The sequence below is a fragment of the Somniosus microcephalus genome, chromosome 22 (assembly GCF_052327205.1).
Source record: "Somniosus microcephalus isolate GS21.2 chromosome 22, FLI_Smic_1.0, whole genome shotgun sequence".
In the NCBI taxonomy this organism is placed as follows: Eukaryota; Metazoa; Chordata; class Chondrichthyes; order Squaliformes; family Somniosidae; genus Somniosus; species Somniosus microcephalus.
This window is the reverse complement of record NC_141008.1, coordinates 73,978,790-73,992,262: the sequence shown is the minus strand read 5'-3', so window position 1 is coordinate 73,992,262 and position 13,473 is coordinate 73,978,790. Positions and strand designations below refer to the sequence as shown.

Sequence of the window (13,473 nt, the reverse complement as noted above, 5' to 3'; positions counted from 1 at the left end):
CACCTCCACCACTCCACCGCACCTCCACCCCCCCCACTCCACCTCTACCCCCCCACTTCACCTCCACCCCCCACCCCACCCCACCCCGCCTCCACCCCCCCACTCCACCGCACCTCCACCCCCCCACTCCACCCCAACCCACCCCACCTCAATCCTCCCCACCCCACCCCACCCCCCACTCCACCCCACCCCACCCCCCACTCCACCCCCCCACCCCACCTCCATCCACCCCACCCCGCCTCCACCCCACCCCCCCACCCCACCCCGCCTCCACCCCCCCGCTCCACCGCACTCCACCCCACGCCGCCTCCACCCCACCCCCCCACCCCACCCCGCCTCCATCCCACCCACCCCATCCCGCCTCCATCCCCCCACCCCAGCCCACCCCCATCCCCCCACTCCACCCCGCCTCCGTCCGCCCCACTCCACCACGCCTCCATCCCCCCACTCCACCTCGCCCCACCTCCCCACTCCACCCCACTCCCACACTCCACCCCACCTCCATCCCCATTCCACCTCCACCGCCCCCACTCCTCCCCACCCCACCCCCCCACTCCAACCCACCCCCCCACCCCACCCCGCCTCCACCCCCCGCTCCACACCACCCACCCCACCCCGCCTCCACCCCCCCACTCCACCCCACCTCCATCCCCCCCTCCATCCCCCCACTCCACCCCACCTCCATCCCCCCCACTCCACCCCACCTCCATCCCCCCCACTCCACCCCACCTCCATCCCCCCCACTCCACCCCACCTCTACCCCCCCCACTCCACCCCACCTCCATCCCCCCACTCCACCCCACCTCCATCGCCCCCACTCCTCCCCACCCCACCCCCCCACTCCACCCCACCTCCATCCCCCCCACTCCATCCCACCCCACCCCCCCACCCCGCCTCCATCCCCCTCACTCCACCCCACCTCCATCCCCCCCACTCCACCCCACCTCCATCCCCCCACTCCACCCCACCTCCATCCCCCCCACTCCACCCCACCCCACCCCCCCACTCCACCCCACCTCCATCCCCCCTCCACCCCCCACTCCACCTCCATCGCCCCCACTCCTCCCCACCCCACCCCCCCCACTGCACCCACCCCCCCACTCCACCCCACCTCCATCCCCCCCACTCCATCCCACCCCACCCCACTCTATCCCCCCCACTCCTCCCCACCTCCATCGCCCCCACCCCGCCTCCACCCCCTCGCTCCACCCCCCCACCCCACCCCGCCTCCACCCCCCCCGCTCCACCCCACCCCACCCCCCCACTCCACCCCACCTCCATCCCCCCCACTCCACCCCACCTCCATCCCCCCCACTCCACCCCACCTCCATCCCCCCCACTCCACCCCACCTCCATCCCCCCCACTCCACCCCACCCCACCCCCCCACCCCACCCCCCCTCCATTCCCCCCACTCCAACCCACCCCACCCCCCCACTCCACCCCACCTCCATCCCCCCCACTCCACCCCCATCGCCCCACTCCTCCCCACCCCACCCCCCCACTGCACCCCCCCCACCCCACCCCCCCACTCCACCCCACCTCCATCCCCCCCAGTCCATCCCACCCCACCCCCCCCACCCCGCCTCCATCCCCCCCACTCCACCCCACCTCCATCCCCCCCACTCCACCCCACCTCCATCCCCCCCACTCCACCCCACCTCCATCCCCCCCACTCCACCCCACCTCCATCCCCCCCACTCCACCCCACCCCCACCCCACCTCCATCCCCCCCACCACCCCACCCCCCCACCCCGCCTCCATCCCCCCCCTCCACCCCCCACTCCACCTCCATTCCCCTCCACTCCACCCCACCTCCATCCTCCCCACTCCGCCCCACCTCAATCCCCACCCACCCCCCCACCCCCGCTAATTGCCACTGGCCGCATTTACATGCAATTACCTGTTAGTCAGTCGCGCTGTGAATGTGAGTTTCCTGGTCTTGCCCCACTTGTGCACTCGGGGTAAGTTACACCTAATTGCAGGAACTGTCAGGATCAGCTACAAGAAATGAGAAGTTATTGATGTTGAAAGGGTTAAAAAAGGGCTAAGATGAGGAGATTAAGGAACAGGGCATATCTCCAACCATATAAGGAATGGTTGTGAACAGAGGGGATGTCTGGTGTAACGTGGCCAAAGTGCACAAACCGTGAATCACTAACTGAGGAATGTATTGAGACCAATGCACACAGGTCACAAGAATTTGCACCCAAAGATGAAAGAAATGTATACGTGTAATGCACCTAATTGCAAACAGTAGCCACAACTCAGAACAAAACCTATATATAAGGCAGGAGAATTTCAGCGATCGGGGAACATTCGTCCCAGGATGAGTGTCTTCCTGTCGACTTGTAAATAAAGTTGCTTTACTGAACGAACCTCCGGACTCCGAGTGATTAATTGGGAATAAGGCGGACATCGACTCTTTATATCAGAGGGTCCATCTCGGGGAGAAGAATCTCTCCTGGTTTACCCTTACAGATGTGAAAGAGCCCGCAGATCTTTTACTAAAGTTCTCTGAAGGTGGAAACATTTTTTTTTAATGCTTTGCGTTCTAGACATATGCACTTGCTTCTGACTGCAGCTCAGAGGGACAGAATGCCAGCGGATCTTTGGAACCTCAAGCACAACCTTTCCCCATCCAACATCAGGGGTTCTCAGGAGCAGGTATGGCATTCCCGCTAGGTACCTGTTCTGGCATGGAGGGTGCTCCTCGCAGCCTGGTCTCACGTTCCACATTCCACTGGCATTGTGCTTGGAGGGGGACAGCTGGAGATCTGTCATGTGCTGCTGTCCTGAGAGACAGTGGTAGCCTGTAGAAGCAACTCATGAGTAGCTTGGTCCTCATCATCCTTGTCACCATTATCTTCCTCCTCCTGTGCCATTGCTGTAGTGGATTTTCAGCAAAGGAAGGTGGAAGGCAATAGCCGCTTAAGATTAAGGAGACACAGAAGGGGGTGGAACGTTTTGGCTGTGTGGTGCTTCACATGCAGGTGCTCAGTCAGTAACCTGGTGCCAGCAAGATGGTGCTGGCCTCAGCCTCTCCCGTGGCAAGAGCTGAATGCCTCCCCACGAGCTACCTGGCCTTGTCTCCAAAGGAGTGAGGGTTATAAGGTGGGGAAGCCCCCTTGGTTGACCTGTCTTTGGCAGGTGTTATGCACCAATTTCTCCTGCAAAGTGACAAGTAAGTGAGGGTAAGGCTGGCAGTTAAGAAGTTTGTGGCAAGTGGAATGGGAGAGATGAAGGAATCAATATGGGGGTGTAAGAGGTTTTGGTGTGTGTTAGGGGAGCTGTGTAGCTATAGCACAGGCTTGGGTGGTAGAGTCTCCCTTAACCAGAGAGCACTGAGAAGGGTTAGTTGTGGAAGTATTGCTTTAAGGGGGTGAAGAGTGTGCTGGTGCTACCTTGCCTGCCCTGCTGAGGATGTGGAACTTCTTGCAGTATTCTTCTAGAGTCCAGGGGCTGAGAGAGATGGCAGTCAGTTCCAGTGTCACCTCTCTCCAGGTGGCATGAGTGTAAATTCTGAGTGACTTGGAGGCACCCATACCCAGGATTCTGTTCGTCCTGGCTTCAATGCCCCAGGAGGGCTTGGAGGTCTAAACGAGTGAAGTTGTGTAATCTTCACCACTGCCTTCGTGCCATTCCCTGCTGCCCTGTGGACACAGATGACATTTGAATATTCATACATCTGTCCACATGTAATACAATTATTGATAACATATACAGTAAAGTAATTTGAGAGAGAAATTAAAGAGCCAAACGGTGTTCCTGCCTTACTTTGTTGTCCCCCAGTGTTCTGCTGAATAGCACAGACGGAACAGTGCAATGAAAAGACAGCACAGAAGTTTCCTGCTGGATCAGCGGCTTGTGGTTTTACACCACTGCTTGCGCCAGTGGATAGGGAAATGCCATACCCAGAAAACCTTTGTACATCACCCTCTAGAGGCCGGTGGCAGATGTAACACTTTTTTTTTAAATAAAGGTGCAAACGCAACCAGATTTATATCAAGGAAATTCTGGGACCTGAGATTAGAAGGGACTTATTTCCTGCCACTAGATTGTAAATATGTGGAATAGACTTCCAGCTAAAGCAGTTAAGGCTGCATTGACTGACATCACTGACCGACACATAAGTGTAGTAAGCAGTGAGGAAGACAGTAACAGACTTCAAGAGGGCATAGCCCAGCTGGTGGAATGGGCGGACACGTGGCAGATGAAATTCAACGCAGAAAAGTGTGAGGTGATACATTTTGGTAGGAAGAATGAGGAGAGGCAATACAAGACTGAGGAGAGACGATACAGGCTAAATGGTACAAGGGGGTGCAAGAAGCGAGAGGCCTGGGGCTGCTTGTGCACAAATCTCTGAAGGCGGCAGGGCACTTTGACAAAGCAGTTAATAAAGCATATGGGGTTCATTTCTAGAGGAATAGAATTTTAAAGCAGAGAAGTTATGTTAAATTATATATAGAACCTTAGTTAGATCACACTTAGTGTACTCTGCAGTTCTGGTCTCCATATTACAAAAAGGATATAGAAGCACTGGTGAAAGTGAAAAAAAGATTTACAATGATGATACCAGAACTGAGAGGGTGCAATTACCAGGAAAGACAGAACAGGCTGGGGTTCTGTTCTCTAGAAAAGAGATCACTGAGAGGTGACCTGATAGACATCTTTAAAATTATGAAGGGGTTCGATAGAGTAGACATAGAGAAAATATTTCCACTTGTGTGTGTCAGCCGTGGCTAAGTTGGTCGCCTCTGAGTCAGAAGGTTGTGGGTTCAAATCCCACTCCAGAGACTTGAGCACAAAAATCTAGGCTGACACTCCACTGCAGTGCTGAGGGAGTGCTGCACTGTCGGAGGTGCCGTCTTTCAGATGAGACATTAAACCGAGGCCCCGTCTGCTCTCTCAGGTGGACATAAAAGATCCCATGGCACTATTACGAAGAAGAGCAGGGGAGTTCTCCCCGGTGTCCTGGGGCCAATATTTATCCCTCAACCAACATCATTAAAAACAGATTATCTGGTCATTATCACATTGCTGTTTGTGGGAGCTTGCTGTGTGCAAATTGGCTGCTGCGTTTCCTACATTACAACAGCGACCACACTTCAAAAGTACTTCATTGGCTGTAAAGCACTTTGGGACGTCCGGTGGTCATGAAAGGCGCTATATCAATGCAAGTCTTTCTTTCTTTTTGTGGGGAGACCAAAACTAGGGGCCATAAATATAAAATAGTCACTAATAAATTCAAAAAGGAATTTAGGAAAAACTTCTTTACTCAGAGAATAGTGAGAATGTGGAACTCAGTGGATAAGTGGATTTGTGGATAAGAGCATAAGAAATAGGAGCAGGAGTCGGCCATTCGGCCCCTCGAGCCTGCTCCACCACTCAATAAGATCACGGCTAATCTTCTACCTCAACTCCACTTTCCTGCACTATCCCCATATCCCTTGATTCCCTCAATATTCAAAAATTTATCGATCTCTGTCTTGAATATACTCAACGACTGAGCCTCCACAGCCCTCTGGGGTAGAGAATTCCAAAGATTCACCACCCTCTGAGTGAAGAAATTTCTTCTCATCGCAGTCCTAAATGGCCGACCCCTTATTCTGAGACTGTGACCCCTGGTTCTAGACCCCAGCCAGGGGAAACATCGTCCCTGCATCTACCCTGTCAAGCCCTGTAAGAATGTTGTATGTTTCAATGAGATCACCTCTCATTCTTCTAAACTCTAGAGAATATAGGCCTAGTCTACTCAATCTGTCCTCATAGGACAATCCCCCCATCCCAGGAACCAGTCTGGTGAACCTTCGTTGCACTCCCTCTATGGCAAGTATATCCTTCCTTAGGTAAGGAGACCAAAACTGTACACAATACTCCAGGTGTGGTCTCACCAGGACCCTATATAATTGCAGTAAGACATCCTTACTCTTATACTCAAATCCTCTTGTAATAAAGCCCAACATACCATTTGTTTTCCTAATTGCTTGCTGTACCTGCATGTTAACTTTCAGTGATTCGTGTACAAGGACACCCAGGTCCCTCTGAACACCAACATTTCCCAATCTCTCTCCATTTAAAAAATACTCTGCTTTTCTATTTTTCCTACCAAAGTGGATAACTTCACATTTCCCCACATTATATTCCATTTGCCATGTTCTTGCCCACTCATTTAGCCTGTCTATATCCCCTTGAAGCGTCCTTCTGTGCTGTAAATTCTTTGTATTCACAGGTGCTGCTCAGGACTGGGGTCAAAGGTACAGCAGTAAACATACAGAGAGGAAAAGTAATCAAACTGATGAGTCCAACACAATTTAAGTACATTGATTGTTTAATTGGGCTAAATTTCCAAATTACATCTTAAATTACTATCAAGTAGTTTTAGAGGATGGAGGCCTACTTCGGCCGATGGTGAATTCTTTCAAACCCGCAAACGACCGTCACCTCGACATTCCACCTCAACACCCATCAAGCAAACCAAGCTTTGAAAGTCTCCTTTTGCGGTGCAGAGGTAAACCATGCCAAAAAAAACTCCTATTTAGGAGTCACGCTTGATCGCACCCTGCCATATAGACAACATCTTCAGAACCTTGGGAAGAAACTAAAGAGTCGGGTCAACTTGATCCAGAAACTGGCCGGATCCACATGGGGAGCAGACACTCAAACCCTCCGTACTCGCCCTGGTGTGCTCTACAGCGGAGTACTGCTCTCCGGCATGGCCATCAAGTCCACGTGTCAAATCCGTTGATGTCCAGCTGAACTCTACTATGAGAATTATCACCGGTACACTTTTATCAACACCAACACCTTGGCTGCCCGTGCTTGCAAACATCACACCACTACACCTATGCCGCGAATATGCAGTCTCCAGAGAATACAGCCACTACACCAGCAAAGACAGGCCGATCCAGGCCCACTTGAACAACCTACCACCAACCCGCCTCAAATCTAGAAGGCTATTTTGGACCGTCGCCGAAGCCCTTCAGCGATCTCCCCTCAGCTTTGATGACTGATGGCGAAATGCTTGGAAGAACTGTGACATATGGAATAGATTCCTTATGGAGGACCCCACAGTACAACCTGAAGGATCAAACCTTCCTCGCAAACAGTGGACAACAATCAACCGCCTCAGAACCGGTCATGGTAGATGCTGCCACCTTCTCCATAGATGGAAGATTAAAGCATCCCCATCATGCGACTGTGGAGCTCCTGATCAGACCCTGGAGCACATCATTGAGCACTGCCCTCAGAGGAAACTCGCAGGCAGCCTACAAGATATCCACGCTGTTACACCAGAAGCTTTGGCCCGGATATCTGACTCAAATATTGACATTTGATTTGCTACCACCATACGAAAGAAGAAAAAGTTTGAACAGGCCATCTGTTTTTTTGATTAACGATGCCCTCGTTTTAGGGGAGTTGGGAGTGTTTGTAATTGTTCTGATGCTATCCTATTCGACTGGAACGAGACAGGATATCGTGCAGTAAAACCTCAATGTAGCAATGGAATGTTGGTCCTGTCTGCTCAAACTCTAGGTTAGGGGATTTGCTCTGACAAACTGCTGATATTTACTACTGGGACAGAATAGTACTTTTAGAACAGGACATCCAGTGGCCGTGAAAGGCGCTGTTTAAATTAAAGTCTTTCTTCCTTTTATTCTTGAACCTTTTGTAGCCTGTAGCGTGTAGCCTGATCCTGCTCCTATTTCGTGTGTCTAATTCTGTTAGATTCAGGAGATGGTTCTGTGATAGTGGATTGGCGGTTAGGATCAGATCAGCCATGATCTTATTGAATGGCGGAGCAGGCTCGAGGGGCCGATTGGCCTACTCCTGCTCCTATTTCTTATGTTCTTAACCTCAGTGATCTTCAGGCACTCTCGGTCGTAAGGGTTTGGTCTCTCAACTCTCCTTACTCCGCATTTCAAATGTCATATCAGCAAATGTCTTGTGGTCAAACCTCCAAAATAAGGGAGTGAAGGGTTATGGGGAGCGGGCTGGGAAGTGGCTTTGAGCCCAAGATCAGCCATGATCTTATTGAATGGTGGAGCAAGCTCAAGGGGCCAAGTGGCCTATTCCGGCTCCTATTTCTTAGTTCTTAATACATCCAACTAGAGGGTTTTTTTCACAATGGCAATGCTTTAAATGGGAATGGGTGCAGGAAGATGTAAAATCTAACTACGGGCTGAGCTGTAGCATGAAACCTAGTTTTGTAGATGTATGGAGGTTGATGTGTGGAGCCCTGATGGTGAGATAGGTGCCATCAACGATGCCCTGGAAGCCTAGCCTCTGCTCGGTGTGGAGCCAGGAATTCAGGATCAGTCCTCCATGGTTCGGCAGGATATTCCTCCAACCGATAGTGTTAGCAGCCTTTACATTTTAAAAGCAATGACACATATCTGCCACGAATAGGTTTTCAAATTCTTAAAAATTGCAAGATAAATTAAGAGGGACGAGCAGTTTGGGTCTGATGGAACCGGTGAATTTACTCACTCCGTGCTGTCAGCAGGTGTCAGTGTAACACACAACAGTTAGCTCGTCCACCAGTCTGTTGAACTTCTCGCTAACGAGGTGTCAATTGGATCCTGGTGAGATCGGGTGTTTTTTTTGGTTCAAACATTGGGGAGGATCCCCATCGGCAAAGGCTGCAATATTTTACAATGAAAATCCACTTGGTGCTTTCAACGGGAGCGGTGCAGGAGGGTGAAAAAAATACCTGGCCACGAACACGGGCTACAACGATTCCCTGTCAACGACTTGCTTTATTTTGTCACCTCAGAGGACGGCGCCACACAATTATATTACATATAATGCCAGCACACTTCAAATATGGGGTATTCATTTCACGCGGGTGACAGAAAAGTGGCCCAAATTCGTGACAGTTTGCTGTTTTTGTTCATGTGTTGGGGCAGGACCTGCACAGCTCAGGGTGGGTGGAATAAATCGCGATCTTCAGTCCGGGTACTCCCAGGAGGCGAACTCCCGCCCAGTCTGCGGACTGTGAGTGCCGAGTGTGTGAGTGATGCAGAGGGCGGGTTCTGTGTTTTGAAGGCTGGGCTGTAGGCACCCTGCAGCCTTCCGGACTCAATATCGAGTTCAACAATTTCAGATCATAACCTCGGCCCCTATTTCATTTTTTCTTGTAATTTTTCCACCCCCCCCCTTTCCTTTTGTTTCTCTCTCACACCTGGCAGCTATCCCTTGCCCTGCCAGTACACTTTACACCTAATCTCAGCCTATTACCATCTTGTCTAGCTTCTAACACCTTTTATTGTCTCTTTTTTACTTCTTTTGTTTCTTTTGTCTGATCGCAGCCCTGCCTCCGATCCATCTTTTCTTTCCAGTTTTGAAGAAGGGTTTCGACCCGAAACGTCAACTCAAATTTCTGTCCACGGATGTTGCCTGACCTGCTGAGTTTTTCCAGCATTTTCTGTTGTTATTGTAGATAGCAAGTTACCCAGGGCTTTAAGAGCCCTTTTAACCCCTGGAGATAAGATCTGGAGCCCTTTTTAACCCCTGGAGATAAGATCTGAGATTTGCAAACACTCTGGGTTGTCTCCACCGCTGTCACACTGGACGCAACTTCAACCAAAACAACAAATTCTTTGTTGGGTTTTTTTGGGGGCAGGGCGGCTGGTTTTTTTTTAGTTAAAGTGCCATGGAGTGGAATCCAGGAGTTTTAACTGTAGGCGTCTCTTTTGGGGCTTTCAAACTGATGAGTCGAGGTCTGGACTATCTCCCAGTGCCAGAATCTGCCTTGAGGAACACGTGGAAATGGAGAAACATCTGTACCTCGATGGTGCACAGTGTGGTGACCGGGATCTGGGCCGTTCTGTGGTGAGTGTCACTGCCTTACAAACTACCTGTCTTTTTTAAAGATTACAAAAAAAACACCTGACGTTTAGTCCAGTTTTCTTGATGCGTTGTTACTTTAGGATTTGATCAGTGACTTCATTTTTGTTTTGGAAATCAATGTCTAAAGGAGATCGCACTGAAATGATCGGTCATCCGATAATCGCATTGTAATTTTCAGAATGTGCAACTTTTTCGCTAAATGCAAAGCCTAAGTCAGCAGAGAGAAAAAATGTGGTCACTTCCAACTTGTTTTCCACTTTGCAGTTTTTATTTGCACCCGCGGATGGCCGAGGACCTGATCGTTACCTATTCTTCCTCCTCACACGCTCTCGTATCGGTTTCCATAGGTAAGTCCATAAACAAGTGTGGAATGAAGGGGCAGAGACTGTTGTGCGACTTCCTCTAGTTATTTCAGTGATATAATCCAAGTGTTTGCTGTTATACACCGAGTTACACAACACTGAGTTTAAAAAAGAAAGCAGCAGACAGATCATGTTGTCTGGGACGGGGCAAGTGTGTCGCTTTATGTATGTGTATACTGTCAGCCACCAAGTTATAAAAACATTTAATATATAAATCTTTTATTTCTTGGTTGCGATTTTTAAAAAGGGATCGTGAAGCTGAATCGTATCACGGCATCAAAATGTTCTGGTCACTTTTTTAATTGAACATTTGAGTAATTCCAAAAATTCCCAGAATGTGGTTAGGATTGGCCACCCATGTCACACACCAAGTCATCAGTGTTTGTATCTGAATGATTCTCTTGTTGCATGCTGACTCCCACTTACGCTGGAAATTCCTGTGTATTTGCGCCCAGACACACGCAAATCAATTACGCAACCTAAAAGATCACGGAACTTTGGGCGTAAGTTGCGCCCGTTCGTACAATACACCCAAATCTCCACTATCTATGGGCTCGGAATTTGCAGTGGGTAATAACGACGGACGAACAGTGTTCGCGGTTATTGCCTCTTTGAAACTAACCGCAACTTCAGAGTGTAGCGCATGCGCATCCTAACACGGAAATCCTGAAGTTGCGGTCAGTCATTCTCTGCTCCGACACTGGTTGCGCTGCGCTGTGCTCCCCCCCCCCCCACCGCCCCCCCGAGGCACAAGTACATTAAAAATTGAGATGCTTCCCCAATTGCAGGTCTTAAGTATAGTGTGCCTAGTGTCCATGGATGGTGGTTAAATGAGTTGAAACTTTAATTTTTATTCTTAAAGAAGAATTATATGGTGAGAGTTTGGCACTTCCCTTGGATGCGATTGTTTACGCTGGTCGACGCCCATTTTACATTCGAACGTATTCTGATGACATTCGCAGGAAATTTGAGCATAACTTGACATCAGCAGAATGGGCGCAGGATTGTGCGCATTATTGGGTCTAACTTCTGGGTTGCACCCAGGAAGGAAATTCCAGGCCTTAATTCCGTATGTATATGGAGATAAGGGGATGGAAACTGGATCTCATTGCGTCTGTTTTACATATCCTCTCCATCACCAAGTCCGCCTACTTCCACCTCCGTAACATCCCCCCGTCTCTGCCCCACCTGAGCTCATCTGCCAAAATCCTCATCCATGTCTTTATTACCTCTGGCCGGTCTCCCACCTTGCACCCTCCGCAAACTTGAGCTTATCCAAAACTCTGCTGCCCATATCCTAGTTCACACCAAATCCCATTCACCCATCACCCCTGTGCTCACTGAGCAACATTGGCTCCCGGTCTGACAACACCTCCATTTTAAAATTCTCATAACAACAGAAAATGCTGGAAAAACTCAGCAGGTCAGGCAACATCCGTGGAAAGAAATTTGAGTTGACGTTTCGGGTCGAACCCTTCTTCAAAACTGGAAAGAAAAGAAAATAGATCAAAGGCAGGGCTGCGATCGGACAAAAGAAGTGAAAGAAACAAAAGAAGTAAAACAGACAATAAAAGGTGTTCGAAGCTAGACGAGATGGTGATAGGCTGAGATTAGGTGTGAAGTGTACTGGCAGGGCAAGAGATAGCTGCCAGGTGTGAGAAAGAAACAAAAGGAAAGCGGGGGGGGGGGGGGAAAGAATGGAAAAATTACAAGTAAAAATGTGAAAGGGGCCAAGGTTATGATCTGAAATTGTTGAACTCGATATTGAGTCCGGAAGGCTGCAGAGTGCCTAATCGGAAGATGAGGTGCTGTTCCTCGAGTTTACGTTGAGCTTCCGTGGAACAATACAAGAGGCCAAGGACGGTGAGGTCCGAGTGGGAATGGAGCGGTGAATTAAAGTGACAGGCGACCGGAAGCTCGGGGTCACCCTTACGGACTGAACGGAGGTGTTCCGCAGAGCGGTCACCCAATCTGCGTTTGGTCTCCCCAATGTAGAGGAGACCACACCGTGAGCAGCGAATACAGTATACTAGATTGCGAGAAGTACAAGTAAATCGCTGTTTCACCTGGAAGGGGTGTTTGGGGCCCTGGACAGTGGGAAGGGGGGAGGTATAGGGGCAGGTGTTACATCTCCTCCGCTTGCACGGGAAGGTGCAAGGGGAAGGGCTGTTTGGGGTAATAGAGGAGTGGACCAGGGTGTCTCAGAGGGAGCGGTCCCTACGGAATGCTGACAGGGGAGGGGAAGATACGTTTGGTGGTGGGATCACTTTGGAGGTAGCAGAAATGCCGGAGGATGATCCATTGAATGTGGAGGCTGGTGGGGTGAAAGGTGAGGACAAGGGGAACCCTATCGTGGTTCCGGGAGGGAGGGGCAGGGGTGAGGGCAGAAGTGCGGGAGATAGAACTGACACAGTCGAGGGCAGTGTTGACCATGGTAGAGGGGAATCCTCGGTTGCGGAAAAAGGAAGACATGTCTGAAGCACTGGTGTGGAAGGTGGCATCGTCGGAGCAGATACGGCGGAGACGGAGAAACTGGGAGAATGGAATAGAGTCCTTACAGGAGGCGGGGTGGGAGGAAGTGTAGTCCAGGTAGCTGTGGGAGTCAGTGGGCTTGTAGTGAATATTGAAAACAAGAATTCTCATCCTTGTTTTCAAATCCCTCTATGGCCTCATCCCTCCTTATCTCTGTAACCTCCTCCAGCCCTACAACCCTCTGAGATCTCTGCGCTCCATCAATTCTGGCCTCTTGCACACTCCCACATTGCTGGCCGTGCGTTCAGCTGCCTAGACCCTATGTAGATCCTAAGCTCTGGAATTCCCTCCCTAAACCTCTCCGCCTCTCCACCACTCTCTCCTCCTTTTAAGATGCTCCTTAAAACCTCCCTCTTTGACCAAGCTTTTCAGTGTCAAATTATGTTTGATAACACTCTTATGAAGCCCTTTCGGACATTTTACTACATTAAAGGTGCTATATAAATGCAATTTGTTGTTTTAATGTAGGAAACACGGCAGCCAATTGTGCACAGTTAGTGCCCACACACAGCAATGAGATTAATGACCAGATAATTTGTTTTAGCGATAATTGCCAGGACACTGGGGAGAACTCCCCTGCTCTTCTAGAATAGCATTTGACAAGGTTCCACACAAAAGATTACTGATCAAGATAAGAAATCACGGGATTGGGGGTAATATACTGGCATGGGTGGAAGATTGGCTATCTAACAGAAAACAAAGAGTTGGGATAAATGGTTCATTCTCGGG

General features: G+C 50.3%; 1 protein-coding gene across 1 annotated transcript in view; it reads left to right on the top strand.

Moving 5' to 3' along the window:
* Positions 1-9,028: 9,028 nt before the first annotated feature.
* tlcd2 (TLC domain containing 2) overlaps positions 9,029-13,473 on the top strand; it is a 69,090-nt gene continuing 64,645 nt past the window's right edge. The window contains exons 1-2 of the mRNA XM_085965053.1: positions 9,029-9,832; positions 10,115-10,197. Coding sequence (XP_085821179.1) covers positions 9,654-9,832; positions 10,115-10,197 — 262 coding nt within the window. The 5' untranslated portion in view covers positions 9,029-9,653. The remainder of the gene's footprint in view (positions 9,833-10,114; positions 10,198-13,473) is intronic.